Raw genomic sequence first — 26,963 nt, 5'->3', positions numbered from 1 at the left:
TAGGCTGGTACAAATATTTTTAAAAGTTTTTGTCACCCCCTTCAAAATTGGCCCGAAAAATCAGGGGGCAAAAAAATATTTTTACAATAAACTTCAAAACTTCAATGAAAATTCAAGTGCAAACAGCTGAAATCAAATTAAAATACATTCTCCTGCGTTTAAAATCATTTTTAGCATGTTTGGGTTTGTTAAAAAATCTTAAGATTTTTTGAAAATTTTCGATGCAAAATCTTTTTTTTCGATACAATTTTTATTTTTGTCACATCTTAGATTTTTTGAAAACTAATGATTGCAAAACAACTGAACTAGTGTAAAATGCATTTTAAAACACTTTTTTCTTTTAAATGTGAAGACTATGGCTTGTTATTTAAAATTTTATATCTTTTTATTTTTGCCCCCTTGACCTCTGCCAGGGCCGAGGGACAAAAACTTTTTTAAATATTTGCATCGGCCTTATTGATATTTTCAGATGAACAATTTTTAAGTTAATTTGATTTTTTTATCATGCTACAAAATTGGTATAGGTGGCATCACATATTTATATTGTTTTTAAAAAAACTACTTCTAATGAATTTTGATCAAACTTGAAACTTTTTATTAACTTCAACTCAAATCATACAAATTTGATTAAAAGTTAATAAACTTAGTTAAACAAACATTTATTGGTTTTTCATATTCATCCATGGTGAATTTGGAACGAAATATTTTTTTTTTCAAGTTGACTGAACTGGATTGATTGATTTTTTTTAATTTATAGTTTAAAGATTGATTCTAATTTTTGTTATGTGTTTTAATGTTAACTGAATTTGTAATTAAATAAACCTCGAAAAAAACAGATAAAAAATTAATTAAATTTCAAGATATCATTGTGTTACTTAAAAGGTGCATAGAAATTGTTTATAAAATTGATTGTTTTCGTAGAATTTATATAGCTGACAAAAAGTAAAAACAAAATGCCATTGAAACCAGGGTTTCCAGGTTGCTAGATAAATCTGGGAATGCCAGATTTTTCAAGTGTCAGCCAGAATAAAGATTTATCCTTCTCAGTGTCAGATTTTGACAGATTTTGTCAGATTCTGCCAGATTTTTCATTTCATGCCAATTTTGAACAACTTTTTGATTAAAATTAACGAATTTCATTGAAAATAAAAAAAAATCGAATGAGTTTTTCTTACAGGGGATGTTGATAAAATATGTTTGATGTCATAAAACCAATTAAACCATCTGAATTCCATTTTTTTTTAATTAATCCGTCTCCTCCCTCCCCTTCACCATAGATAATGGTTCGATTTTCGTCTGCCAGATTTTTTCAGATTTTTTATCGATACTTTGCCAGATTTTTCCAATTTTGACCTGGTAACGATTGAAACAAACAAAACGAGCAAAATCCAATAAAATTTTGCTACGTTTGTAATCTGAAACAGGTATAATTGTCGTTTTTCCATAATTTAAATTTCGAAACAAGAAAAAATACACTTTTTGATAAGCGCATATGCATGTTGCTTGTTTTAACATACTCTAACCTTCCCTTGGTATTAAAAAAAATTACACATAAGGTACTGGGGTCCTTTTCGACCCCAATCTTTAAAAAATCGTCAAAAATCCAGTTTTTGACCGATTCCGGTTCTTTTGAACACAAATGAAAGCTTAGAACGTCCCCTTTTCGAAACCGACCCGGAAACCCGGATTTGGTCACTGTGGCCACCGGGAATCGGCTACAACCGAAAAAGGCCTTTTTGAGACCCCAACTTTGACGACTTGTATCTCCGGCAAATTTAAACCAATCAGGATGTTCCGGGTTGCATTCGACAGGTATATACCTGTACTTTGACCACAAATATTAATGTCAGGGCCAGGTGACCTACCGGTTCTGGAAATCCGGAACATCCGAAAAGTTCATATTTTACTGTTTTCACGTATATTTGATACTAATACTCTCATGATACTTGAAATTGATCCATAAAACTTACTAAAAACACAATACACGATTGCCAGAACCATTCTGGAGTGTTAGTGGCCACTTCCGGGTAACCTGGAACCGGTTCCCGGGTACCCGATGAACGGCCAATTTGATTTTTTTGTTAAAAACCCATGATGTCGCATATCAAACTTCATGAAATTGAAAGCTATGTATATCTTCTGTAATGCCGTTAATCGCTGAGCCATCCTGGTCAATTTGGAACCGGTTACCGGTGGCGCCTTGGGGACACTTCCGGAATATGAGAGAAATCCTATCATCAGACATATCAAACTTCGTGAAATTGAAAGATATGTCAATCTACAGTCATGCCGATGTTCGCTGACCCATCATGGTCATTCTGGAACCGGTTACCGGTGGCCCCTTGGGGACACTCCCGGAATATGAGAGAAACCCTATCATCCAACATATCAAACTTCATGAATTTGAAAGATATGTCAATCTACGGTCATGCCAATGTTCGCTGACCCATCCTGGCAAATCTGGAACCGGTTACCGGTAGCCCCTTTGGGGACACCCCCGGAATATGAGACAAATCCTATCATCCGACATACCAAACTTCATGAAATTGAAATTTATGTCAATCTACGGTCATGCCGTTGTTCGCTGATCCATTCTGGAACTGGTTCCCTGTGGCCCTTTGGGGACACTCCCGGAATATGAAAGTAACCCTACCATCCGACATATCAAACTTCATGAAATTGAAAACTACGTAAATCTACGGACATGCCGTTGTTCGCTGACCGTTGGTTGACATATCTTTCAATTTCATGAAGTTTGATGCGTCGAATGATAGGGTTTCTCAGCATGTATATAGCAAAAGTTATGGCAAATTTAATTTTCAAAAAGGCCGAAAAGGCCCCAATACCGTAAGAAGGTTAAAAAGATTCAAGATTCTTTGCTTAATGTCGTCACTATAATTTTAAAATGCTCACTTCTCTGTGGTTGAAAAGATGACTTTGGTCAAAAGCAAAATACAAAAATAAAGATCTAAATTTTTGAAAAAAAATTCGATGGAATTTTTAGAAGACTTGTATGGATGAACCAATGACGTTCTTAGTTTACACACTAAAAAAAAAGTGTAAATTTGGAAGGTGTAAAGTTTGAAGGTGTAATATTACCTCTTTAATGATAGAATATTGCCTCAATTTAGACTGAAAATTTATGAAAAAGCCAACTACACATGACTGTGTACTATCCAAGACATAAAAAGCTCGGCCGGCAGTGAAATTATGGAAAAGTATAGTTTCAGACTTAATCAATTCTGATAAAAAAAAAAAAACATAAATCTAGTAAACTTGTCAAGTAGACAAAAATCTAACAGATTTCTGATACATAGCCGAAACATAATAAATTTATTATGTTGAAATTTTATTGCAAACTGAATTATAGTCCCTTGCATTTTCAAAATTTCAAGGCAAACGGAAATATTTACACTTTTTCTAATTTTTCAACCAAACAGTATAATCTTAAAATAAAACGACCCTTCTCTAAAAAATAAAATCATTCTCAATCGTTCCTAAAAAAAAAGGAAACAGCTGGCAAATAAAGACTCCACTTCAAGACTTCAACCACAACACAAAAAGCCAGAAAAACCCAGCATTCCCCGTGGGGCCTTATGCGCCCAAGTTGCATCATCACATCCAGAAACCCCTTGGTGCAAGATTCACTCCGGAACCCCGGCTCGATCATCCCGATTCCCGCAGGTACAGTACGCACCACCGCCACGAAAAGTGCACCACCGTCCAAAAACGGGGCCTGTTATTAGCCTAAGGCTGTTATTAGTGCTAATTTCGGCCTGGCGCGGTTTTTCGTCCTAATCGAGTCTGGTCCCGAGCAAAACATCTGTCTGAAATTTGGCCGATTGGAGGTTGACCTTGAAGAAGGCATCATCGCGGATCGTCAACGTCGTGGCGGCCACGACGAGAAGGGGGGGGATCGGCCGTTGATGGGTGGGTTGTTGAGTTGTCGTAAAAGTTAAGGAGATTTTCGGCGCGGGTTTTAATTGGTTTTGCTTTGCGAGTAACTTCGAGATATTTGAGGTTTGGGTGATTTACCTCAATACTCAAGCCATTAAAAGTTCACAATTTAGCTCAATAGCATTTCGAATGAAACAAAAACCGCAGCTGTTCCTCCGCACCAATATCGTTATTGATCACCGCATGTCCAATATTATTTACATTCTATGAATGATTGCTTTTCGATTCGCTCCTTGGCTGGTTCTGCTAGTTCAAGAGCATCATAAAAAAAAGAAAAGCGCGTGCCAACGGCTTCTTTTTTGCGGACTTTTTAACCCACCTCAAACACAAAATCTCGCCAGATGTTGCCGTTGCTGAACGCGCAGAGGGGGGAGACACGTCCAAAGACCCCAAGAATGAATAAATACATACATCTTTGGGGCATAATAAGAATGAAAGATGACGCGGAAAAACGGACGGAACGAATGCACGAATGGAACCGGGGTTTGGGGGGTTTCATCCTACAATTTACGGCAGGGTCTGCGGGTTGTGGTTTTCGAGTGACACGGGAAGAACTTTGATGGTTAGTTTTGAAAACCTTCAAGGCATTTACTTTGGTTAAAATTGATGGAATTTTGCAAGTTCAATTTTAAATTCGAAAATAATTTAGAATAATTGAAACTTCAAAGGCGAGATTGAGTCAAGCTTCAATTTTGCTCTTGCTCTTGCTCTTGCTCTTGCTCTTGCTCTTGCTCTTGCTCTTGCTCTTGCTCTTGCTCTTGCTCTTGCTCTTGCTCTTGCTCTTGCTCTTGCTCTTGCTCTTGCTCTTGCTCTTGCTCTTGCTCTTGCTCTTGCTCTTGCTCTTGCTCTTGCTGTTGCTCTTGCTCTTGCTCTTGCTCTTGCTCTTGCTCTTGCTCTTGCTCTTGCTCTTGCTCTTGCTCTTGCTCTTGCTCTTGCTCTTGCTCTTGCTCTTGCTCTTGCTCTTGCTCTTGCTCTTGCTCTTGCTCTTGCTCTTGCTCTTGCTCTTGCTCTTGCTCTTGCTCTTGCTCTTGCTCTTGCTCTTGCTCTTGCTCTTGCTCTTGCTCTTGCTCTTGCTCTTGCTCTTGCTCTTGCTCTTGCTCTTGCTCTTGCTCTTGCTCTTGCTCTTGCTCTTGCTCTTGCTCTTGCTCTTGCTCTTGCTCTTGCTCTTGCTCTTGCCTCTTGCTCTTGCTCTTGCCTCTTGCTCTTGCTCTTGCTCTTGCTCTTGCTCTGCTCTTGCTCTTGCTCTTGCTCTTGCTCTTGCTCTTGCTCTTGCTCTTGCTCTTGCTCTTGCTCTTGCTCTTGCTCTTGCTCTTGCTCTTGCTCTTGCTCTTGCTCTTGCTCTTGCTCTTGCTCTTGCTCTTGCTCTTGCTCTTGCTCTTGCTCTTGCTCTTGCTCTTGCTCTTGCTCTTGCTCTTGCTCTTGCTCTTGCTCTTGCTCTTGCTCTTGCTCTTGCTCTTGCTCTTGCTTTTGCTCTTGCTTCCTTTAGATATTTTATTAGGAAAACAATAAACTTTTATTATAAGAATTAAAGACTTTTATTGATGGGTTTTTTGTTGAGCCTTGATACCACTGCGACCAATTGGAGGAGTATTGAGGTGTAATTGATGGGTTTATTTTTTACAAGAAACATATCATTCTTAGAGTTTATAATTCTTTTCTTGAATTTTAGACGAATTATTTCCTCAAAATTCAGGGAGCAAACAAAATAATTGACAAAAAAAAATTCATAGAAAAAAACATGTAAAATCGATTGTAAATTATTAAGAATAGATTGAACAATGCTTATTCATACATCTTCAATCAAAAAGAATACTTTTTATTATTTTAACAAATTTTGAATTTTAGGACCACAGATCGGTAGACATCCATGTTTTGAAACTCATAGAGATTTATCTTAATTTAGATTTACATTAATATAAGATTTAATGATTTCAAATAGAGGGGTAAAAAAATACAAGAAACATAAAATTCATAGAGTTAAACTGTTATTTCCTCAAAATTCAGGGGGCAAAAAACATAATGACCAAAAATTTCATAGAAAAAACATGTAAAATCAATTGTAAACTACAGACATGCCTCGGTTTAGCATCGCATATGGGGGATGCAAAACCGAGGCACAAATCTTATGGGATTTAGGCTAAATGGGAGACATCAATGTGCCAATTGGCTATAATCGTATGAAAAATCATGCAAACATCACAAAATTATAGTATTTTGGAATCGGGATGATTAAACAGGCATTTTTTTTCTCTAAAGAATCCAAAAATATATTGTCATTGCAATATGGGTATCAAATGATCAGTTTTTTCATACATTTTGAATGCGAATACGATGGGTATCAAATTTCATCATGGGTTTCAGGATTTTTAATACATTTCGAATGTAATAACATGATTTGTGAAAATGCTCAAAATTTTCTCAAAACTAAGTATTTTCGAAAAATATATTCAAAATTTCCGTTTTTATAATGTGGGTATCAAACGATCAGGATTTTTTCATACATTTCGAATGTAATAACAACATTTTTTGAAAATACTCAGAATTTTCACAAAACTACGTATATTCGAAAAAATATTCAAAACTTCAGTTTGCTCAATGTGGGTATCAAATGATTGCAATTTTTCATATATTTCAAAAGTTATTAAAAAAATGAAAATACTCAAAATTTTAACAAAACTACGTATTTTCGAAAAAATACTCAAAATTTCAGTTCTTACAATATGAGTATCAAACGATCGGAAATTTTTCATACATTTTTAAGTAGTTTTGTGAAAATTTAGAGTACTTTCAAAAAATGTTGTTATTACATTCGAAATATATGAAAAAATCCCGAACGTTTGATATCCATATTGAAAAAACTTAAATTTGAGTTTTTTTTCGAAAAAACGTAGTTTTGTAAAAAAAAATAGTGTTTCCAAAAAATATTGTAATTACATTCGAAATGTATGAAAAAATCCCGACCGTTTGATTCCCATATTGTAAAAACTGAAATTTTGAGTATTTTTTCAAAAATAAGTAGTTTTGTGAAAATGTTGAGTATTTTCAAAAACAAATTGTTATAAGATTCAAAAGGTATGAAAAAATCCTGATCGTTTGATACCCATATTGTAACAAATGAAATTTTGAGTATTTTTTCGAAAATACGTAGTTTTGTGAAAATTTTGAGTATTTTCAAAAAATATTATAATTATATTTGAAATGAATGAAAAAATCCCGATCTTGTGAGACCCACATTGTAAAAACGGAAATTTTTAGTATTTATTCGCAAATACGTAGTTTTGTGCAAATTTTGAGTATTTTCAAAAAATGTTGTTATTACATTCGAAATGTTTGAAAAAATCCTAATCGTTTGATACCAATATTGTAAAAACTGAAATTTTTAGTATTTTTCGCAAATACATAGTTTTGTGAAAATTTTAAGTGTTTTCAAAACCAATATTTTACATTCTAAATGTTTGAAAAAAATCCAATCCATTGATACCCATATTGCAATAACAATAATTATGAGTATTTTTTCGAGAAACATTGCATTTTCAAAACACAGGAAAAATACGTATTTTTGTGAAAATTTTCATGAAATTTTAATTTTAATTGATAGCTAACATCATCCCGATGGCAAAACACTATAATTTTTTGATGTTTGCATGATTTTTTATACGATTAAAGCCAATGTCACCCATATAGCCAAAATCCCATAAACCTTGTGCTTCAGTTAAGCACTGGACCGTGCTTAACCGAGGCAGCTGAACGAATCAAAACCGGGGCAGTGCAAAACCGAGGCATGACTGTATTCAGAATAGATTGAATAACGCTTATTTTAATATCTTCAATCATAAAAATACTTTTTTTTACACATTCAGAACTTTAGGACCACAGATCGGTAAATGTAGAAGTTTTGATTAAAAAAATAATTTATTTATATTCTGCATTTTTTTTTCTGGTAGCAGAACTGTAATGATGTATAAAGCATTTTGTTTCGAAATTTAGAAAATTTGGCCTGAAATTTTTAATCTAGAGAGACACCAAAAATTAATAAAATAGCCTAAAAGATTTCAAGATTCAAAATTCACATCATTATTATTCTCATAGCAATTTACCATTCATTTCAAAAAACAAACAACAGTAACAATCATTTCTGGGGAATGTTTTATTCTGAGAAATGGAATTTTGGGAAATAGTCTATTCTGGGGAATGGGCTTTGTAAATGTGAAACTTTCATGAATATCACATGAGTTCCCAAGACTTTGGACAGTATTGAGAAATTGTCTTTTTAAGCAAAATTTAAAACAAGTTAAAAAAAAGATGTTTATTGTTTGTTGTTTTTTTTTTAATTTTTCGTTAGATTTTGATCGATCAAGCAATAAAAATTATCACTTCCCTCCGTGTCTCACTTAATAGACCCCAAACCACGATTAGGACATTTCCAGCGAGAATTGGCTCAATCTCTACAAATGGTCCCAGCACTGCTAACACGACTTCCCTCCCAAAAGAGATTTCGCCCCGAAAATTATCAATTAAAATAAATCATGCCCCGGCAGCAACAGTCAGCAGCAGCAGCAGTAGTGACTCAAAGAGAGGGTACCAATTTTGGGGCATTTTTTTTTTTCGAGAGGTCGAGAATTGCCAAACCGTGCAATTTTGTAAGTACTGGGAAAGGGAAAAATATTCTCTTCTCTGCAGCGAGTTTTGTATGGCGCGCAGGGAAAGTAATTCTTGCTGCGTGAATTTATGGCATTTTTCATGGCAGCAGCTGTCCTGCAGAACTGCGTCGGGGTTTTTTTTTTATTTTCCCCAGGAAGAAGGAGGAGTTGCAATCTTCGCACCAATGTATTGGTACCGTAGCTGGGGGTGACTTTGTGAGACTTCAAAAACTGTAGTTAAACTGAAAAATTATCAAATTTAAATGGAATTTTGAAAGAGTTTAATACTCGAATTTACCAAATTCAACGGTTCAAAAGCAGCAACAGAATTTTGGGAGTCCCAGCAAGGATTAAAGGCCCCTCTCGGCTGGCTGGCTGTGGGGTGAGAGTAAATTAATAAGAATTTATTTCTTCTCGGGCCAATTTTATAATTTATGCGAGGGCTGTTTTTCATCTTTTCGTTCCGTCCCCTCCCGTTTTTTAACTCTTTTTTTTTCCTCGCAAGTAGAGAAAGGATGAAGCTTCGACGGATTTGAGAGGTATTATCACGATTTTTGGAATTTTTTTGCTGTTGCTGCAGGATTTTGGGTATGGGAAACGCACCAGAAGGTTCATGTGCCCATAAAGTACGGAAGATTCCAAGGACTGGGTCAAGGGGCTTGGAGGTTGCGGCTGGGAATTGGGGAGGAAGGTATTAAAAACTTCCCGCAAATATCGCGATATATGGGTGCCGCCGTGCTGGGCCGTTGACAGGACAGCCCGGTGAGTCAATGACTTATTCGGTCAGGAGTTCGTTTGCTGACTCATTCGAAGTTCACTTGAATACAAAAAGCTGAAAAGAAAATAAAATTTGCAAAACTTTTCATATTTTTCAAAAAAAAAAGTTCATTTTGAACAGATTTAAATGGCTTGTACCAAGCTTAGATCAATTATTACATATAACGCTAGCTAGAGTAACAAATCCTCCACTTCCCGTTGATCATTTACAACGCTTATTGCGTGTTCTATCATAGAGCTCAAAATAGCGAGGCACTTAACACTAATCGATGCAAAACATGGAAAAATCGCCATGCTCTGGTCTCATTGGTATCATCCATCAACTCCGTGACGGCAGCGTCCAGGTCTCACCATCGCAGGGATGAGGATGAGCCCGCGCTGAGCTGGGCATAAGTATGACAACATATTTACACAAACACTGGAAATTGGCGTGTAAAAAATAATCTGGATTCGAAATGGATACGCTGGAATCACAGATAAACGGATTTGAAAATTGAATTGTTGAAATCACACTAACAATAAAAAGTACGTTCCATTGTCTGTGCCAGAACGCTTTACACCCAAGGTTATAAAAGTACCCAACTCTGCACTGTTTCCCCTAGCAAAGCTTACTGTCAGTACGCATCAACCGGGGGAGATGACGGGTTGGGCAGTTGAGTTGTTGGTTTTGCCTATCCGGAGCACTTCATCGCATGGACTGGATTTGTGCGGTTGGAAGGAAGAAGACGGCACCAAGAAACACAACAATGACAATAACAATCTGCACAACTGTCAGTGGTAAGTGGAAAGGTTCCACCACTAATGGGGGGCGATATTTGCAGACAATTTGCATTTCATCTTTTCTAGCGGAGCAGGTTGATTTTGAAAATATATTTAAAAAAAAATTTCAGTACAGTCATCCCTCATATTCGGAACAGTTTACAGATCGGCCTGTGTTCAAAAAATCACAGCAAATCGATAATTGAACTTTATGAAGACCCGGGGGTCGTTAAAGTGGATTGCTTTGTTTTTTTTCATCAAGTTTTTGAAGAAAAACTATGACCCTTTAAAAACCACAAATCGGAACACTTTTTTCTTACGGATGTAAACAAACTGTGGTTCTCTCCATGAGTAAATTTTTTTTTTCAAAATGTTGACTTCACGCACTGAAACCAATAAAATTTTAGCTAAGTTATGTTTTATGAATGGTCTGATAAATTTTTATGGTTTAAGGTTAATTAAGGTGGTTCGCAATTCTATTCTAATTAGAGTGTCCAATTTCCCGTCCCGGGAAAAAAATTCCCGGAAATTCCCGGGATTTCCCGGAAAAAAAATATTTCCCGTTTCCCGGGAGATTTGTAAATTTCCCGGGAATTTCCGAAATACAAGCAGAAGTATACATTTTCCTACCTTTTTGGTACCAATGTTTTGAATTTATACAAAAAATAATAACTGGAGATTTGATTTTTTTTATTTCCATCTACTGTTCATATTAACTAATCAGCATTGTCTGTAAATTTCATGTCAAGGTTTAATTCAGATAATATTTATTTCTGAAGCATTCACCACTAGGAATATTGTTTGCTAATATGTTGGACAACAAAACTTACGCTGTTATGGAATGAATATAAACTATTTTATTTTTGACATCCTTTTTTAATGTAGTTTTTTTGTAATATCATTTGAAAATAAGATATTTACATCTTCCGGCCAAGATCAACATTGAGATGTGTTTGACTTTTTTTTACCTTGAACATGTTGGATGGAAATTGAACTGATATAATTAAATTAAAAAAAAAAAGTTTGTGTATGAAGTGTGTGTGAATTTGTTTCTAAGTATTCGAGAAATTACAGATTGAAGTTATAAATTTATGAAGCACGTGAGCTACCAAGGGCGTAAGAGGATTATATATGAAAAAATATTGTTGAATTTCAACCACTTTCAAATGCTCAAAATTATTTTAATCTAATTGATTTATTAGGCTGCATACCATAAAACTAAAGTCATATCATAAAACTATAAAAAAAAAACCTATAAAAAACAACTTCGTATCAAATTTTCTAGTTAAAAAATAGTGTTTCATGTTAAAAAGCGCTAGAATTAGATTCTTAAGGTAAATTCAATGATTATTTATTTATTCACAAGTTGAATTTTTTGGTTTTTTTTATTTTAACTTTATGGTCACTGCGACAAATTTAAAAGCAATGTTATGGTTGGGGAGCATAGATTTTCACTGTCCAAACACTTTGATTTAAAAAAATCCTTCTCAACAAAAATACTAATAATATTTTCTTTCATTTAGGACGATTTGAATGATTTCAAAATAAGAAAGAATTTTTTTTTTTTTTTTTGAGGGTGTCCAATAAACCAAATTTTCAGTTTTTTGCTTTTTAGGTGTTTTTGAAAACGCCTTGAGTCAGGGGTATTAAAAACACCCAAAAAGCAAAAACTTAAAATTTGGTTTATTGGACCTTTTCAAAAAAACTCCAGAATTGATCCTCACACTCATTTTGACCATTAAAGTTGCTGGTCTATACAATTTCGTTGCAAAAGACTAATCAGAAACAGGATTAGAATAATTTTCGTTAAATTTCAAATTTCCCGGGAATTCCCGAGATTTCCCGTGAAATTTGTTGAAAATTTTCCGTTTCCCGGGAATTTTGTAACCCCGGGAAATTGGACGCTCTAATTCTAATTTGAGTAGTGAATAAATGAATAAAAAAAAAGGGATTTTTTTTAATGTGCATCTATTTTTTTTTTCTGAAAACCCCTAATTGCCCCCACAGCTGTGCTCAAGACAAAAAATCGATCAGAAAATCCATTCCCAAGACGAGCAATTCAATCTTCGAAATGAGCCTTTTTAAAATTTGAATTTTTGGATTTTTTAATCAGGCTGAAACTTTTGCAGTGACTTTTGGATGACCTAGAAAGCCATTTTGCATAATCAATTTGAAGGCATTTTTTGATAGGTTTGGTGTTTTCGGCAAAGTTGGCAAACAATTTATACACGGAAAGAATTATTAGCTTTTCAAATCACTTTTTGTTACTAAACATAGGCTACCAAACAACACCTTTTTGCAATTCCATCGTGAAACTAGTTACTTTTCCTGTCATTCTCGAACGATGAAAAACCCTACTTTTCTGAACCAAAAATAACAGAATCGAATAACGACATGATTCGAATTCCCGGACGCTTCGAAACCCGGACACCTCATCTTGTTTTATCAATTATTTGGATGTAAGTTCGCATTATGAATGTCAAAACTGTGTTATTTGATGAATTCTAGCATCAACTTTTATTTAACGTTTGTTTGAACGCTGTAGTTAATGCCAAAACAATTAAATAAAATAAAATTATAATAGAAAGTTATGTTTTTGATTTTCTTAAATTCTAGCCATTTTTTATATAAACTATCGATTGTTTTGATGTTAACAGCTTATTTGAGACCTAAAGAATGCCATTCACTAACATTTCTGTCTAAATTTGTGCGATTCATAAGCAAAATTGAGTGTCCGGAATTCGAAGCAAAAGTGTACGGATTTCGAATCAGCTTTTAACAGTGTCCGAGATTCGAAGCACAACAAGTCATTTTAATTTTCAAATTCTGATGAAAAATTGTTAGAAAAGACATATTTTGCATGCATTCTCTTAAAACTGACTGTTTATACTAAAACCTGATGATTTCGTATTTATCCAACTCGGTGAACCTCGTTGGACAAATGTACAACTCGCGCTAAAACAACCTTCTTTTTGCAACTTGTTGCATATACTACTTTATTCATTTTTTTTAATATATGTTTTAAAGGACATTAAAATGCCATCTTTTCAGAAAAAAACTAAAAATGCTATTTGAAAAATTATATTTGATATCAATAAAGTACTTTTTTGTAATGTTGCTAAGGTGCACCGTTTTAAAGTTTTGAAGTAACAGCCATTTTTAAGGTGTTTTTTTATATCGAAGTTTTCCATTTTTTTTAGAAAAATGTTCTACCCGTTTTTTTTTATTTTATAATAGCGAATAACTATTAAAAAGGGCTGAAAGACTATTTTTAACAGTTCTCAATTTTGAACTTGAACTTTAAATTTCAAACTAATTTTTATTGAAAAAGAAAACCTGTATTTAAAAAAAAAGTTACTTAAAACTGGCTATAACTTATAAATGGGTTCGCATCAAGATTTTTGCTACACACTTTTCAGTATTTTCAAAACTGTGGGAACTTTCGTTATGCTTGTTTATTATCTTTAAAGTAATGTATCACAAATATATTATTGCAGAATCGAGTCCGTAAGTTTGACAATTATGGAATAAGAAAACAAATACTTCGTTGGTTGTTGTGAACACTTAAGTCCATTTCGATTACAAATTTGATTTGACGTGAAGACTTCCATCATTGCCATGATTTTTCGTTCAAAGATATAAATTTTGTGTCGCTAACAATATTTTGACAAAATTCCTTCTACAAGTTGTTAAGAATAGTGCCCTTCACATGCTGATTCCTTTTGATAACGATTATCCCATTCCTTGCAACGTTATGGAAATAGTCATTAATCAATGATTGCCAACTAGGTCGTCAATGATTTAGACCAAAAATTCTTTCAGTGGCTTCAAGAAGGCAACAACCGGCACATGCTGATTCATTTTGATGCAGAAATTTATTAAATTGAATTTGTTCGCGCGTGTGGTCGGTTCGGGGATTTCGGACACTAATCATAAACCGTTTAGCACTGATTAAAACAATTTATTGCGCGAACAGAAACTACACAATTTATTCTTAAACGCGTAGCTGTCTGGCGTAGTCAACGGTTTATTTAAGACTATAATCTAAAGGGGACAGTACATGAGAAGCGAGCCGGGGAGAGATCAAAAAAAGCGAGGATCACCTCTGCTCACTCTGCTCACTTCAGGGACAGACAGGGACGGAATAACATTTATTTGTGGATCACATTTAGGCTGGTAGAATGGGGAAATTGATCTCTCGCGCGATCATACCGGCCGCCTTGGAATCACTCGGATTCAAACATTCTTCTCGCTGTTACAACTACCACTACAATTCTCACTGCTATCCCACTGATTTGTTTTGGTTCTGTTCCTTATCTCTTATCCGTTATCTTCGTCTCTTATCTACTTCTACTGTTTCTGCTTTTACCCTAAGTCAAGATTGTCATTGTTCTCCTTATATACTAGCGATCGCGGCTGCGGCCGTCGATCGAGATCGAACAATAGCCAGATATTTTTCTTCTTCTGGACGGGCTGGATGGTGCACTTCGCTGCAGTCAAAATGCATCGATTTCTCCTCGGATTTGCTGCTTTCTGGACTTCTCCTGGACCTCGAACGATCAATCGGGATGCTGCGCTGCTGCTGGGGACACTTCTGCGGTTGATTGGTGTTGTGGTGTGCTGCAAATCGTTGATTTTTCGTTCTTTCCAGGTGCTGTTTCATCATGGCGTCGATCGACAGCAGGTTGACCCTGAACTTGAGCTGGATCTGATCGCCAAACTGCTGCTTGTTCTCGAGCGCTTGAAACTGCTACCGTCTGCTGGTGTTGATTTGACTTGCTTGCTCTGCTGTGCTCAATCGGATGATCGTCTGCTGTTGCGGGGGTGGATGCTTTGAAGGGCTGCGGTTGTTGTTCGACGGCGTGTCGCCGACGTCGGTTGTCGGTTCGTCTGTCTGCTTGCTTGCTGCTGTTGATCTGTGCTGGTCTGTGCTGAACGCAAAGCCACCGTGCGTGGGTGGCGCCGTGCGTAATCTGCTGCTCTGCTGTCTGATGCTATCGGTGACGCCGACGTCGGCGTCGATGCGATGCGAGACTCCCTAATCAGATGAGAGGGTTCTTTTTTATCGGAAAAATTATATTCAAAAACGACTTGCCTGAACTGGGGGAGACCTCCGTGGCCTCCCCCGACGCCTCCTGGCGTCGCTGTTGACCCTCAGCGGTTACCAACACGATGGTTCTCCGGGTGTACAGATGCTGCGATGACGGGGGTTGGCTCCATCGGGCTGCGATTGAAAACGAGCTGGCCAAGCTCGCTGATGGTCGTGGCAGATGGGACCGGGAGGACGTCTCCTCCGCTGCTGTCATCGTGTGCGTGTGTGTACCTCGAAGAGTTCCAAACGTGGAATGGATTTAGCTGGGTTCAGAATTGGGAGCAGTCTTTGCGACTGAAATGGCGCTGAGCGCCGCTGTTATCCGTAACCGTTACTGTGCTGGAATTTGTCCAGCAAAATCGCAAGCAAACATCCTTCGTGCAAAACCACCACCGAAACAAAACAGGTTACCTTAAAGCATTTCGGAAAGTTCCGATCTTTTTAACGACCTCCGAGCGCAGAATGACCCGCAGGTCTGGGCGCAGACAGGGTGGCGACTCTGGAGGAAAAAGATTCGGTGAACTTTTTGAAATTCAAAACAATACATAACTTAACTGGTGTGCGGAGGCCTTTCGACCTCCGCCGTTGGAGGAGTCCTAGTTCTCCCCTTGCGCGTTAGAAAGATTGTCACGGATCGGCAGAATGCAGATCTTAGAGATCGCGCGCTGATAGCTGCCGTCCTTTGTGCGCACCGTGACGACACGGATGTTGCCGTCAGCTCCCGGGTGGATATCGGAAACGCGTCCGAGCTGCCACTTCAACGGCGGGAGGTTCTCGTCCTTCAGCAGGACCATGGTTCCGACAGCAACGTTGTCTTTTTGCTTTGTCCACTTCGTGCGGTTGTGCAGGTCCGACAGGTAGAGGTTGGACCACTTCTTCCAGAGCTGCTGCGTGTAACGCTGGACGGTTTGCCAGGCCGACAGTCTGTTCTCGGGAATGTGGTCGAGGTTTGGTTCTGGAATCGCAGTGAGTGGACGCTGGATCAGGAAGTGACCTGGGGTCAGCGCTTCAAAGTCTGCGGGGTCGTTGCTGAGCGGCGTGAGCGGTCGCGAGTTGAGGATCGCTTCGATCTGAACCAGCACAGTCTGGAACTCGTCATACAACAGGGTGTGCAACCCGATCGTGCGTTTGAACAACAACTTGAAGCTCTTCACCGCGGACTCCCAGAGGCCGCCGAAGTTCGGCGAGCGGGCGGGAATGAACTTGAACTCGATGTTGTCGTTCGCTGTTTCGTGGATAATCTCCTCTTCGAACTGCTGACTTAGGAACAGCTTGGCGAGTTCGCTCAGCTCACGTCTTGCGCCGACGAAGTTCTTGGCGTTGTCACACATGACCAGCTTCGGTTTGCCACGCCGGGCAGTGAACCGTTTGAGGGCCGCCAGAAATGCCTGCGTCGTTAAGTCTGCTGCTAGTTCTAGGTGAACAGCTTTGGTGACCAGGCAGACGAAGATGGCAACGAAGCACTTCACTGGGCGAGCTCGGCGCTGCGGGTACGCGACCTGAAAAGGTCCGCAGTAGTCAACTCCGACTCGTGCGAACGGTGTGCACGGAGTGACTCGTTCGGGCGGCAGATCCGCCATGAGCTGGTCCAGAACCTTCGGCTTGACACGGAAGCAATCGACACACTTGTGGATCACCTCGCGAACGAGGTTGCGGATGTTAATCGGCCAGAACCGCTCACGCACAGCAGAGATCAACAGTTGTTGTCCAGCGTGAAACATGGTCTCGTGATAGTGTGTGACGATAAGCTTCGTGAACGGATGACGATGGTCGAGAATGTACGGATGCTTCCGGTTGTCCGAGACTGCGGCGTGCTGCAACCGGCCGCCGACGCACAGGATTCCATCGACGATTCTTGGGTTCAGCGCAGCAATGCGGGAGTTGCTTGGAATCGCGCGATCTCTGGACAAAGCATCGTACTCTTCCGGGAAGCATTCTCGTTGAGCGAGGCGCACCAGCTTCTTCAAAGCGACCTCGAGCTCTTCAGCCGTCAACGGACCAACTCTGCGACAGTGCTTGTTCGCCGCACGGCTGTTGAAACAGAAGCGGCAGATTACAGCGGTCGTCCGTATTGTCACGGTGTACGACGAATTCGCTGTGAACAGTCTACAAGGCTCGGTGTCATGTGCAACTGCAGCGACAGCGTTGTGTTCCTCCAGTTCTTCGTGGTCGAAGTCTGCTGCGTTCGGCACTTGAGCGTGCGGCCAGTGCTGGTGGTCGAGACTTAGCCAATCAGGACCGTTGAACCAGAGCTTTGAGTACTGCAGCTGCATCGGCGTCATGCCGCGAGAAATGATGTCAGCTGGGTTCTCTAATCCGGGCACATGGTCCCAAGATCCGCTCTCCGTCAGATGTTGAATCTCGGACACACGGTTGGCCACGAACTGGTTCCATCTGGACGGCAGTGACGCAAGCCAGCAGCGTACGATCATGGAATCCGTCCAGAAGAACGCCTTGCCTCGGAAGTTTATGGCGTTGGCCACTTTCTCGTACAGATGCGCCAGCAGCAGAGCGGACGCCAGCTCCAGGCGGGGAATCGACTGCTTACGCTTCTTCTTCTTCAGGTTCTCGAGCGGTGCGATGCGGGATTTGGAAGCCAGCAAGCGGACGGTGACGTCGCCGTTGGCCGAAACGGTTCGGATGTAGATGCACGCACCATAAGCGTTGACTGAAGCGTCGCAGAACCCGTGAAGCTGCACATTCTGGTCATCTGCACCTGTGCCAATCCAGCGGGGTATCGACAGGCTGTCTAGACCGGCTAGATTTCTGCGGTATTCACGCCAGTACTCCTGCAGATCTTCTGGCAGAGTGGCGTCCCAGTCCAGTTCCATGCGCCACAGCTTCTGCACGAAGATTTTCGCTTGAACGACGACAGGACCGATCAGCCCGTACGGGTCGAAGATCATGGCCATGTCTGAGGCCACGACACGCTTCGTGATCACGGCAACGTCGTTCCACTTTGGCGATCTGAAACGGAAACAGTCCGTACTTGGCTCCCAGACGAGCCCGAGCGTCTTGACGGTTGCGTCAGACGTGTCCAGTTCTAGCAGGGTCCGTTCGTCGCGAAGATGTTCCGGGACGTCGAGCAGGATGTCTCGAGAGTTTGAATGCCACTTTCGCAACGAGAATCCGCCAGATTCCATCAGATCGACCATTTCGGCGACCAGCTCTTTTCCTTCTGCGACTGTGTGCGCACCTGCCAGCATGTCGTCAACGTAGAAGTCTCGTTTGAGGACCTTGGCAGCGGATGGGTGCGTCTTTTCTCCGATCTCACCGAGTTTTTGCAAGCACTTGGTCGCTAAATACGGCGCAGACGCCGTTCCGTACGTGACAGTTGTCAGCTCGTAGATTCGGATGGGTTCGTCCGCATTGTCTCTCCAAACGATTCTCTGCAGTCTCTGGTCGTCAGGCTGGACGCGAATCATACGGTACATCTTGGCGATGTCAGCGACGATGGCAACAGCGTGGAGTCGAAAGCGTAGCGCAATGTCCAGTAAATCGTCCTGCACAACTGGTCCCACCATGAGCGCATCGTTCAGAGCAACTCCGGTAGACGTGCGACACGAAGCATCAAACACCACGCGGAGCTTCGTAGTGGTGCTGTCCGGCCTCAAGACGCAGTGGTGTGGCAGGTAATATGCTAACTCTCCCCCGGCCGTGTCGCCGGCAACCCGTTTCATGTGTCCCATGGCTTCGTACTCGTGAATAAAATCACTGTACTGTTGTTTCAGGTCTGGATTCGCTGACAGCCGCTTCTCCAGTCCCAAGAAGCGTTTGATGGCTGTTGATCTGGACTCACCGAGACGCTGGACAGCGTACTTCTTCTTGGGCAGCGTCACAACAAATCTGCCAGTTTCGTCACGAACCGTCGTCTCCTCGAACAGCTGCTCGCACGTGGATTCTTCGATCGAGTGCGTGCTCTTGGTGCGGCACGTTTCCAGTTCCCAAAATCTGGTCAGCAGCTCGTCGATTGCCGCGACGGATACGAGAGACGTCGATTCTGGAACGCTGCCGGGAAGCCGGCCGGAAATGATCCAACCAAACACCGTGTTGTGCAGCGTGGGACCGTCTGCAGCTGGTTTCACCCGTTCGTCCGTCAGCAAGTCCATGTAAAACTCGGCACCGATAATGACGTCCACTGGACCGGTTTTGTGGAACTCCGGATCAGCCAGGAACATCCAGTCGGGCAGCTGAATTGTAGCCGGGTCGATGTACGATGTCGGCAACGAAATGTTGAGCTTGGGCAGCACGTGGAACTGCATCTCCGACTCGTACGCTGAAATCTGATTGGAACGCGGACCGACATCTGCACACACGAGCTGCGTCGACACACAACGGGAAGTTCCGATCCCTTGGATCGGCAAATACGACGATTGTCGCTCGAATTTGAGTCTTCGCGAGAACTCTCTGGCCATGAGACAGTGCTGCGAGCACGAGTCAAGAAGAGCACGCGCTAGCAGCGTGTTTCCGAAGCGGTCTTTAATGCGGATGAGCGCGGTAGACAGGATGATGTTGTGTGTGGGCGTGACGGGTAGTGCAACGTAGTTTTGGCTAGTGGTTTGTGGCTGTGTGGTTTGAGAGTCTGTAGTCTGTAGGTTAGTCGTATTAGCAGGTGCATTGTTGGCTGGAGTGTGTGTAGTCTGATTCGTGTTCTGTGGTCTGGGTTGTTGTCGCTGTACTGAGGTCGTCGCGGTCGGTCTCGACTGCTGTTGTGGAACGGAGGATCTTATCTGATCGTTGTGCAGCATCGAGTGGTGTTTCTGGTGACAGTGGTGGCAAGTTCCTCCTTCGCACGTCCGCGGGTAATGTCCAGGCTTCAGGCAGTTTCTGCACAGCTTGTTTCTCGAAACAGCGTCGTTGCGCTCCGAGATCGTCATCTTCTGAAACTTGAAGCACCGGAACGGGGTGTGCCACGGGCCGCTGCAAAAGTGACACTGGTTGCTGCTCCGCACAGCAGTATGACAGACTGCTGCTTTCGGAGGGCGCTGCTCCGACGATTTCGCTTTCGCTCGTTTGATCGACTGTAGAACCGAACAGTGGCCGCGCAGGTACTCCAGTAGAGCCTTGTAGGTTGGGACTTCCTTGCTGTTGTGGTGGGTCTCCCAATTCCTAAGCGTGGCCGAGTCCAGCTTTGAGCACAGGACGTGCGCCATAACCGTACTCCAGTTGGCAGTATTTTCGCCCATCTTGTCCAGCATCTGCAGATTTTCTCAAACTCACCGAGCAGGTGGCTGAGACCGTCGTACGACTCCTTGGTCAGCGGTTCCAGATCCAGAATGACATCGAGGTGGGCTTTCACGATCAGCTTCTTGTTTCCGTACTCCTCCTCCAGCGCGGACCACGCGACGGAGTAGTTTTCTTCCGACAGATCGATGCCACTGATCTCCAACAACGCAGGACCAGAAAGAGACGATTGGAGGTAGGTGAACTTGTCCATCGATGTCAGCTTCGAGTTCCGGTGGATGAGACTCTTGAAGGTGTCACGGAAGGTCACCCACTCGCGCAGATTTCCGCTGAAGTTCGGCAGATGAATGTCAGGCAGCTTGACGCGCAACGGAAACGAGGTATCCGCATCACCAACACTTGGAGCTGTCTGCGCGACGTCCTTGACCGGCCGCTTCGCAATCAGCATCGCCTTGACCTTGCAGAATTTGTTGTCGAACTCCTGCACCACCTGTAGATTGGCCTCTTCACGATGTGACACGACCTCCTGCTTGACCTTCGGCTCCGCATCTGCGTACTTGGCCGCATCCTTTTCTTCCAGCAGCAACTCTAGCTTTGTCCGTAGGTCCGTGAACTCCTGGTACACGTCGTTCAGCATTCCGAGTCGAACTTCCAGCTGGCACTCGTGTTCTTCCGCCTTGTAGTGCTCGACGAACTGATTCAGCACCTCCAGTTTGTTCAGCAGGATCTCCTGCTTCTTCCGCAAAGTCTGCAGATCGCCCATCGTGACCACTGATCGCCAACTGAATAACATCCACTTTCACTTTCAGATTCACCGGAAACAGACAGATCGACTCGACGTTCCACGACGCGACCGCGCAAGACAGATTGCGAACTGTACGACCCAGTATTGACAGCAGCGACAGGGGAATCGACCAGGGAATTCCAGAGGACCAGACAGAACAACACAACACTCATGCAACCTGACCAGACTAATAAAAACTCTCGTGCAATTTTATTTTCAAAAGCCAACTTTATTTTCGTCCGCAAAAACCAAACTAACCGAGCCACCGTACTACGTGCAAATACTCTCCTGTATCTCCGTCTTGATCCGCCAAATCCGTCCCGAAAGCTCCCAGCGCCAATCAATCACCGACTCCAACGATGACGTCAGCCAACCGGTTGAGATGGTGACGTCGCGACGCTTGCCAAAGCGCGCGCACACCGTGAGTCGCCGTGAGTTCCGCGATGGCGAAATCTTCTTCACCGCACTGCACTAGTCGCCGCCGCCTTTGTTCAACACGAACAATTCACTTTTCTATGCACAATTGTGCCACTGTTCAGCTCCGCTTTTGGAATTTTTTCCGCACTTTTTGGCACTTTTTCACGGATTTTCCGTGCACTTTTGTCCGTTTTCAGCACGCACCAAAACTGTCCAGGCGCGCTTCTGCACCTCACACTTTGCGCTGCTCTTCGCGAGCAGGCCAACACTTCGCGCACTGAACTGTTCTTCCGCGAAGTGTCCCGAACCTGGCCAGACCGGATCCTTCGGATCCGGTTCGAAGGACCAAATGTTCGCGCGTGTGGTCGGTTCGGGGATTTCGGACACTAATCATAAACCGTTTAGCACTGATTAAAACAATTTATTGCGCGAACAGAAACTACACAATTTATTCTTAAACGCGTAGCTGTCTGGCGTAGTCAACGGTTTATTTAAGACTATAATCTAAAGGGGACAGTACATGAGAAGCGAGCCGGGGAGAGATCAAAAAAAGCGAGGATCACCTCTGCTCACTCTGCTCACTTCAGGGACAGACAGGGACGGAATAACATTTATTTGTGGATCACATTTAGGCTGGTAGAATGGGGAAATTGATCTCTCGCGCGATCAGAATTCAATACAGAACATTTTAGAGTGATGATCAATTTTCTTCGAAAATGATCAACGGCTTCACCTTAACATCAAAAATGAAGTTAAACATTTCCCTACCCTATTTAAAGATTTTTTGAAAATATTTTTTCCCTTTCTGAAATTTTCTGAAAAATGCCAAATGCCAAAAAAAAATTAAAAAAAGTGTTTGTTTTTGTTTTTGTGCGCACCTACAACTTAGCCGAAGACAACAATTCGATCGAACAAATCCTTCTAAAGATACAGATATTTGAATTTTCACAAACAATTACAGTTACATAAAAGGGTGACAAGAAAAAAATAAAATTTTGGAAAATTACCCCATGGCTCGATTCTATAGGCAATAATAAGTAGCTGGACCAATTTAGAGCCAAATCGATTGAGCGTTTTATCGTTAAAGTTTATATAGGAAAAATCGCGAAAATGTATGGGGAAAACAACGGCAGCCGGTGGTGCAGGTCTCGCCCAAATTTTCACAAATTGAGGGGGGCAAGAAGTTCCGAGTTGAACAAAACCTGATTTTGTCTACCTTCGAAAAAGTCTTCCTCCGATCATGATCCAATAGAAGCACCGAGCTTGAATCCCAAATAAAAGTTTGATTGGTATCAACAGGACTCCGCACTCCGACTTGTAAGTTTAAATGGTATTTGATCCGTAAATCAATGCAACGAGCAATTCCAGCTCAAATCAGGAATTTTTCTGGTACTTTTGTACCCGACCCTCTCCGATTTCAATGAAGCTTTGTAGACATGTTATCCTAGTCCTATATGAGCCATTTTTGTGTATATGGAGCCAATAGTACTCGAAAATGACATTTGAGAAGGGCGTAAATTTTTTATATATTTTTGTATTTTGTAACTTAAAAATTATTGTATCTCGAATCCGTTGCGTCGTATCAAAAGTGGTCAAAGACAAACTTGCAGGAAATTGGACGGGCTTTCTGAAAAAATACACTGAAACAAAGATACACCCCACACCAATGAGATTTTTTGATTTTTGAGTCTTAAACTTAAATATTCTATTTTCAGTTATTAGCAATGCAATTAAGCTTATATCTGTAAGTTCTTACATCCATTTGAAATGCTGTCAAATGCAAACTTATGGGAAATTGGACGAGCTTTCCGGTAAAAATATTTACGAGACTGAAAAACCAAGTCTGTCATATAGAAATTGCCAAAAACCACAAAAAACCCGTTTTTTCAACATTTTTATTTTTAAAGCCGCTGTATCTTCCCAAGGATCCCAAGGACAATGGTCAATACGAAGACTTTTATGTAAAATTGTCTGGAGAATCGATCCCCACTACCGGTTTTTAAAAAAAATTGACGTTTAGACCACTCTTCAAAAAAACAGTGATAGTAAATGATTTTTGTATTTTTTAGGAGAGACATACCATTCGCATTTTTCGTCAGTCTTTTGGTAACATCTTAGGCTATTTCCTCAAAAATTTTGAACGAAAAAAAATCGTGACATCACCTTTAAATTTAAGTTTTAGACTTAAAAATCTAAAAATCTCATAGATGTGGCGTGTATTTTTGTTTCAGTGTATTTTTTTCAGAAAGCCCGTCCAATTTCCTACAAGTTTGTCTTTCCACTTTTTGATACGACGCAACGGCTTCGAGATACAGTAATTTTTGAATTAAAAATACAAAAATATTTAAATACCTTACGCTCTTCTCAAATGTTATTTTCGAGTACTATTGGCTCCATATACACAAAAATGCTATTATAGGCCTAGGATAACATGTCTACAAAGTTTCATTGAAATCAAAGAGGGTCGGGTACAAAAGTACCAGAAAAAATCCTGATTTGAGCTGGAATTGCTCCAACAAGTTACGTGCGACAAGGCAGCACGATCACGTCGATTTGATGTTTTGATTCTCAGTTGATCATCCACACACGAACCGAGCAAAATTTATGATCAAATGCAGTTTAATTAAAATTAATCGAACAATCAACTCGATTTAGCATCTTCTTGAACTCTCGCACCGCTGGTAATTAATATAAACCCCCGGTGATCATAGATCTCTGTCATGGTCCCGGGATGATCGCGCAGCTCCCACGGGCGGTTTAAAGGCCAAGTTCCTGATCGCAACAACAACAACAACTCCGCTCGCAATGGTCAACCGGGAGGAATGGTCGGCGGAACGGGGGAAAGTTGCCGCCGCCTTATGGAGAGCGATCAATTTCGAACTGGATCGATATCAATAATATTTAATATTCAACGTTTGTTTCCCGACTTGGCCATAGTCAACCGGAGTCGGCTCAGCCCTATAATGGACTGTTGCGGTCTCCGTTGTCTGATCGATGGATCGATCGAACCGACACTGCCTGATGCTAGAGTTCGATGAGGAAGTTGAGGAGAGACTTTTTTTTCCAGTTCGCTGAAGAACTGATCGCCCAGATGAGTCAATGGCATCGACGGGCGACGATGTTTCATGGTCAATGATTTTTTTTTTCTTCTTCTGTAAGGATTATGATCCGCAGCAAACCAGTCCCGTTGAAGATCGGCCATTAATCGGTGCAACGAAGGAGGAATTAAATCCATTTGCACACCGCGCGCGGGCACATGATAGATGTTTTACAAACATTTACAAGTTTCGAGCGAAAATGGATGAGCTGGAATTTAGAGGCGAGCACCACGACCCGACGACGACTGACAGCACAATCAGGCCGCGCACCACGCCACGATTCATTGAGAAGCCGAGATTTCCCATGCAGCAGAAATGAGTTAGAGGATAGCGAGACCTAGCTCGGTTTCAATTAAAAGTGTCGATTTGCCCACCTTTGGGATCGCACGATCTGTTTGGTCATCTTTGCGCATGGGAGGCTGCCGACCAGCCTGAACTCGCCCAAAAGTGTCAATTTGAGTGAAAAAGGGCAACATTTCTTTGGCAGAAACGTGCCGCAAAGTCATGGCTTGGGGTGGAGAGAAATAGAATCTGCAGTTTGGAACTGAAATTAATCCAATAGTTAAGGGTTTTTGCCTTCCTCACATCTGTGTAACTTTTAATTCGGAGTTAAATCGACACATCCTGGCAGTGTTCCCAGATTTAAAGAATGTTCTTCAGTATCCATGTACTTGCATTTGATAAAGTGTAGGTGTATCCAAATTATTTAGCCTTTCAAAGATCAGTAAGTTCTACTGATCGGTATTTGTGAACAGAGTTGGAAGATTGATTAAACGAACTTCATTTGTTTTATGATTCACGAGCTCCTGCATTTAGTATTTTCATACATTTTTGCATGTTTTCGAGATTTTTTTTTTGTTTGAAAGAATCTTTGTCATATTTTTTCATACAAGACTTGTAATATAAAATAATTATGTAAATATTGAAAAATCTGTACTTTAAGAAGGGATTTTCTCATCGATTTGGTGTCTTCGGTAAAGTCGTCGGTAATGCTGAAGACACTCATAAGAAATAAAAGGAACACGGAAAAATTCTTGATTTTGTGATTTGACTTTTTATCAGAAAAAGTTGAATTCCCAAAATATTTTTTTTAAATTTCAATTTTTGACGTGCTTTAAGGTGTTACATACATGTAGAAAATTCCAAAATTTCATATTGCAGAAAATTTACTAAATTAGAAAAAAAGATAGTTTTCAATCACTCCTGGAAGTTTCATTAAGATATTTCGTGACTGAACTAAGTAAGAGACGGTTCAAGCTCACAACTTTGCCGTGCACAAAGCGAACTGTCAAACTTTGTGAACGTATTTCTCTAAACAATGAGTTGATTTACGGGTGCCACGATATCTCCAGATAAGATAGACTAAATTGGCTGAAATTTGGAATGAAGCCTCCCAAGACATGTCCCGTATGCATGACGAAGCTCGATTTTGAAATTTCGGTTTTTTTGAGCATGAGCATGAGCATGAGCATGAGAGACCACCCATGGTTGTCCTTCTCCGTTGCTGAACAGGACCATAATATCCCATCAGCACAACCGGTCACACGCTTCAACGATCAAATGATGTTTCCCTTATCAACAGCATGCATGAATGCGCTGAAAAGATAAAACATCACGATCATCAAAACTAGAGCCGGTGCGAATAGAAAACAGTCGTTGGCCACCAACGGCGCCCGCCATGTCAGTTTGTAGATCTCGAGGGAATGGGACGGGAATGTTAGTTAGCACAGGCTGCTACCAAGGGTGGGTTCTATACGATATCCACACCCCGCGTGTGCCGGAAAACTACTTCTACTTGGGATTTTGTTAGTGGGTAAGGGTAATGGCCAGGATTCAACATAGAGGATGATGATGCGACCCAATAATCAATAAATTTTGTTTAATGGTGTGATGTATTATGCATTCTCAAGGCAAACAGTCGGAGTATGCGGATGAGACTATTCCCGGTTATTTGGTGTTGAGTTTAGCATAAATGATTTAATCTTAGACAGCCGGCTGTGGAAAGATAAAACCAACTAAAATGCGAAAACGCGAAACCGCCCGGATCGAAATACACGCACAATCGGGGGGACAACAAAGACGGAAACGGCAACGAAAATCCTGCGCGAGGACCGACGCACACCGTTCAAATTCTCCAACGCAACTGTCAAACATCCCGAAACCGCCCGGATCGAAATACACACACAATCGGGGGGACAACAAAGACGGAAACGGCAACGAAAATCCTGCGTGATGACCGCGACGCACACCGTTCA

General features: G+C 41.2%; 3 protein-coding genes across 3 annotated transcripts in view; 2 read left to right on the top strand and 1 right to left on the bottom strand.

Moving 5' to 3' along the window:
* Window positions 1-26,963, top strand: part of LOC6034919 (tetratricopeptide repeat protein 28) — a 304,947-nt gene that overhangs the window by 182,354 nt on the left and 95,630 nt on the right. The gene's annotated exons all lie outside the window — the stretch shown is intronic.
* On the bottom strand, window positions 14,035-15,824 carry LOC119768631. Its single transcript, XM_038258887.1, has 2 exons — window positions 15,225-15,824; window positions 14,035-15,171 (listed from the first exon to the last, which is right to left on the bottom strand). Exons 1-2 carry the CDS (start codon window positions 15,437-15,439, stop codon window positions 14,928-14,930), a joined length of 459 nt encoding a protein of 152 aa, XP_038114815.1. The 5' UTR covers window positions 15,440-15,824; the 3' UTR covers window positions 14,035-14,927.
* LOC119768630 lies at window positions 18,418-19,423 on the top strand. Its single transcript, XM_038258886.1, has 2 exons — window positions 18,418-18,857; window positions 18,957-19,423. The coding sequence occupies exons 1-2, from the start codon at window positions 18,580-18,582 to the stop codon at window positions 19,336-19,338; spliced, it is 660 nt and encodes a 219-aa protein (XP_038114814.1). The 5' UTR covers window positions 18,418-18,579; the 3' UTR covers window positions 19,339-19,423.

This window comes from Culex quinquefasciatus, chromosome 3 (assembly GCF_015732765.1).
Source record: "Culex quinquefasciatus strain JHB chromosome 3, VPISU_Cqui_1.0_pri_paternal, whole genome shotgun sequence".
In the NCBI taxonomy this organism is placed as follows: Eukaryota; Metazoa; Arthropoda; class Insecta; order Diptera; family Culicidae; genus Culex; species Culex quinquefasciatus.
This window is presented reverse-complemented; position numbering and strand designations above follow the sequence as displayed.

Coding starts and splice junctions, on each gene's coding strand:
- LOC119768630 (XM_038258886.1), top strand. CDS start 18,580: ATGGGTTCGTCCGCATTGTCTCTCCAAACGATTCTCTGCAGTCTCTGG. Junction 18,858..18,956: donor AAGACGCAGTGGTGTGGCAG/GTAATATGCTAA, acceptor CTGTTGTTTCAG/GTCTGGATTCGCTGACAGCC.
- LOC119768631 (XM_038258887.1), bottom strand. CDS start 15,439: ATGACAGCAGCGGAGGAGACGTCCTCCCGGTCCCATCTGCCACGACCA. Junction 15,172..15,224: donor GTCTCCCCCAGTTCAGGCAA/GTCGTTTTTGAA, acceptor TCATCTGATTAG/GGAGTCTCGCATCGCATCGA.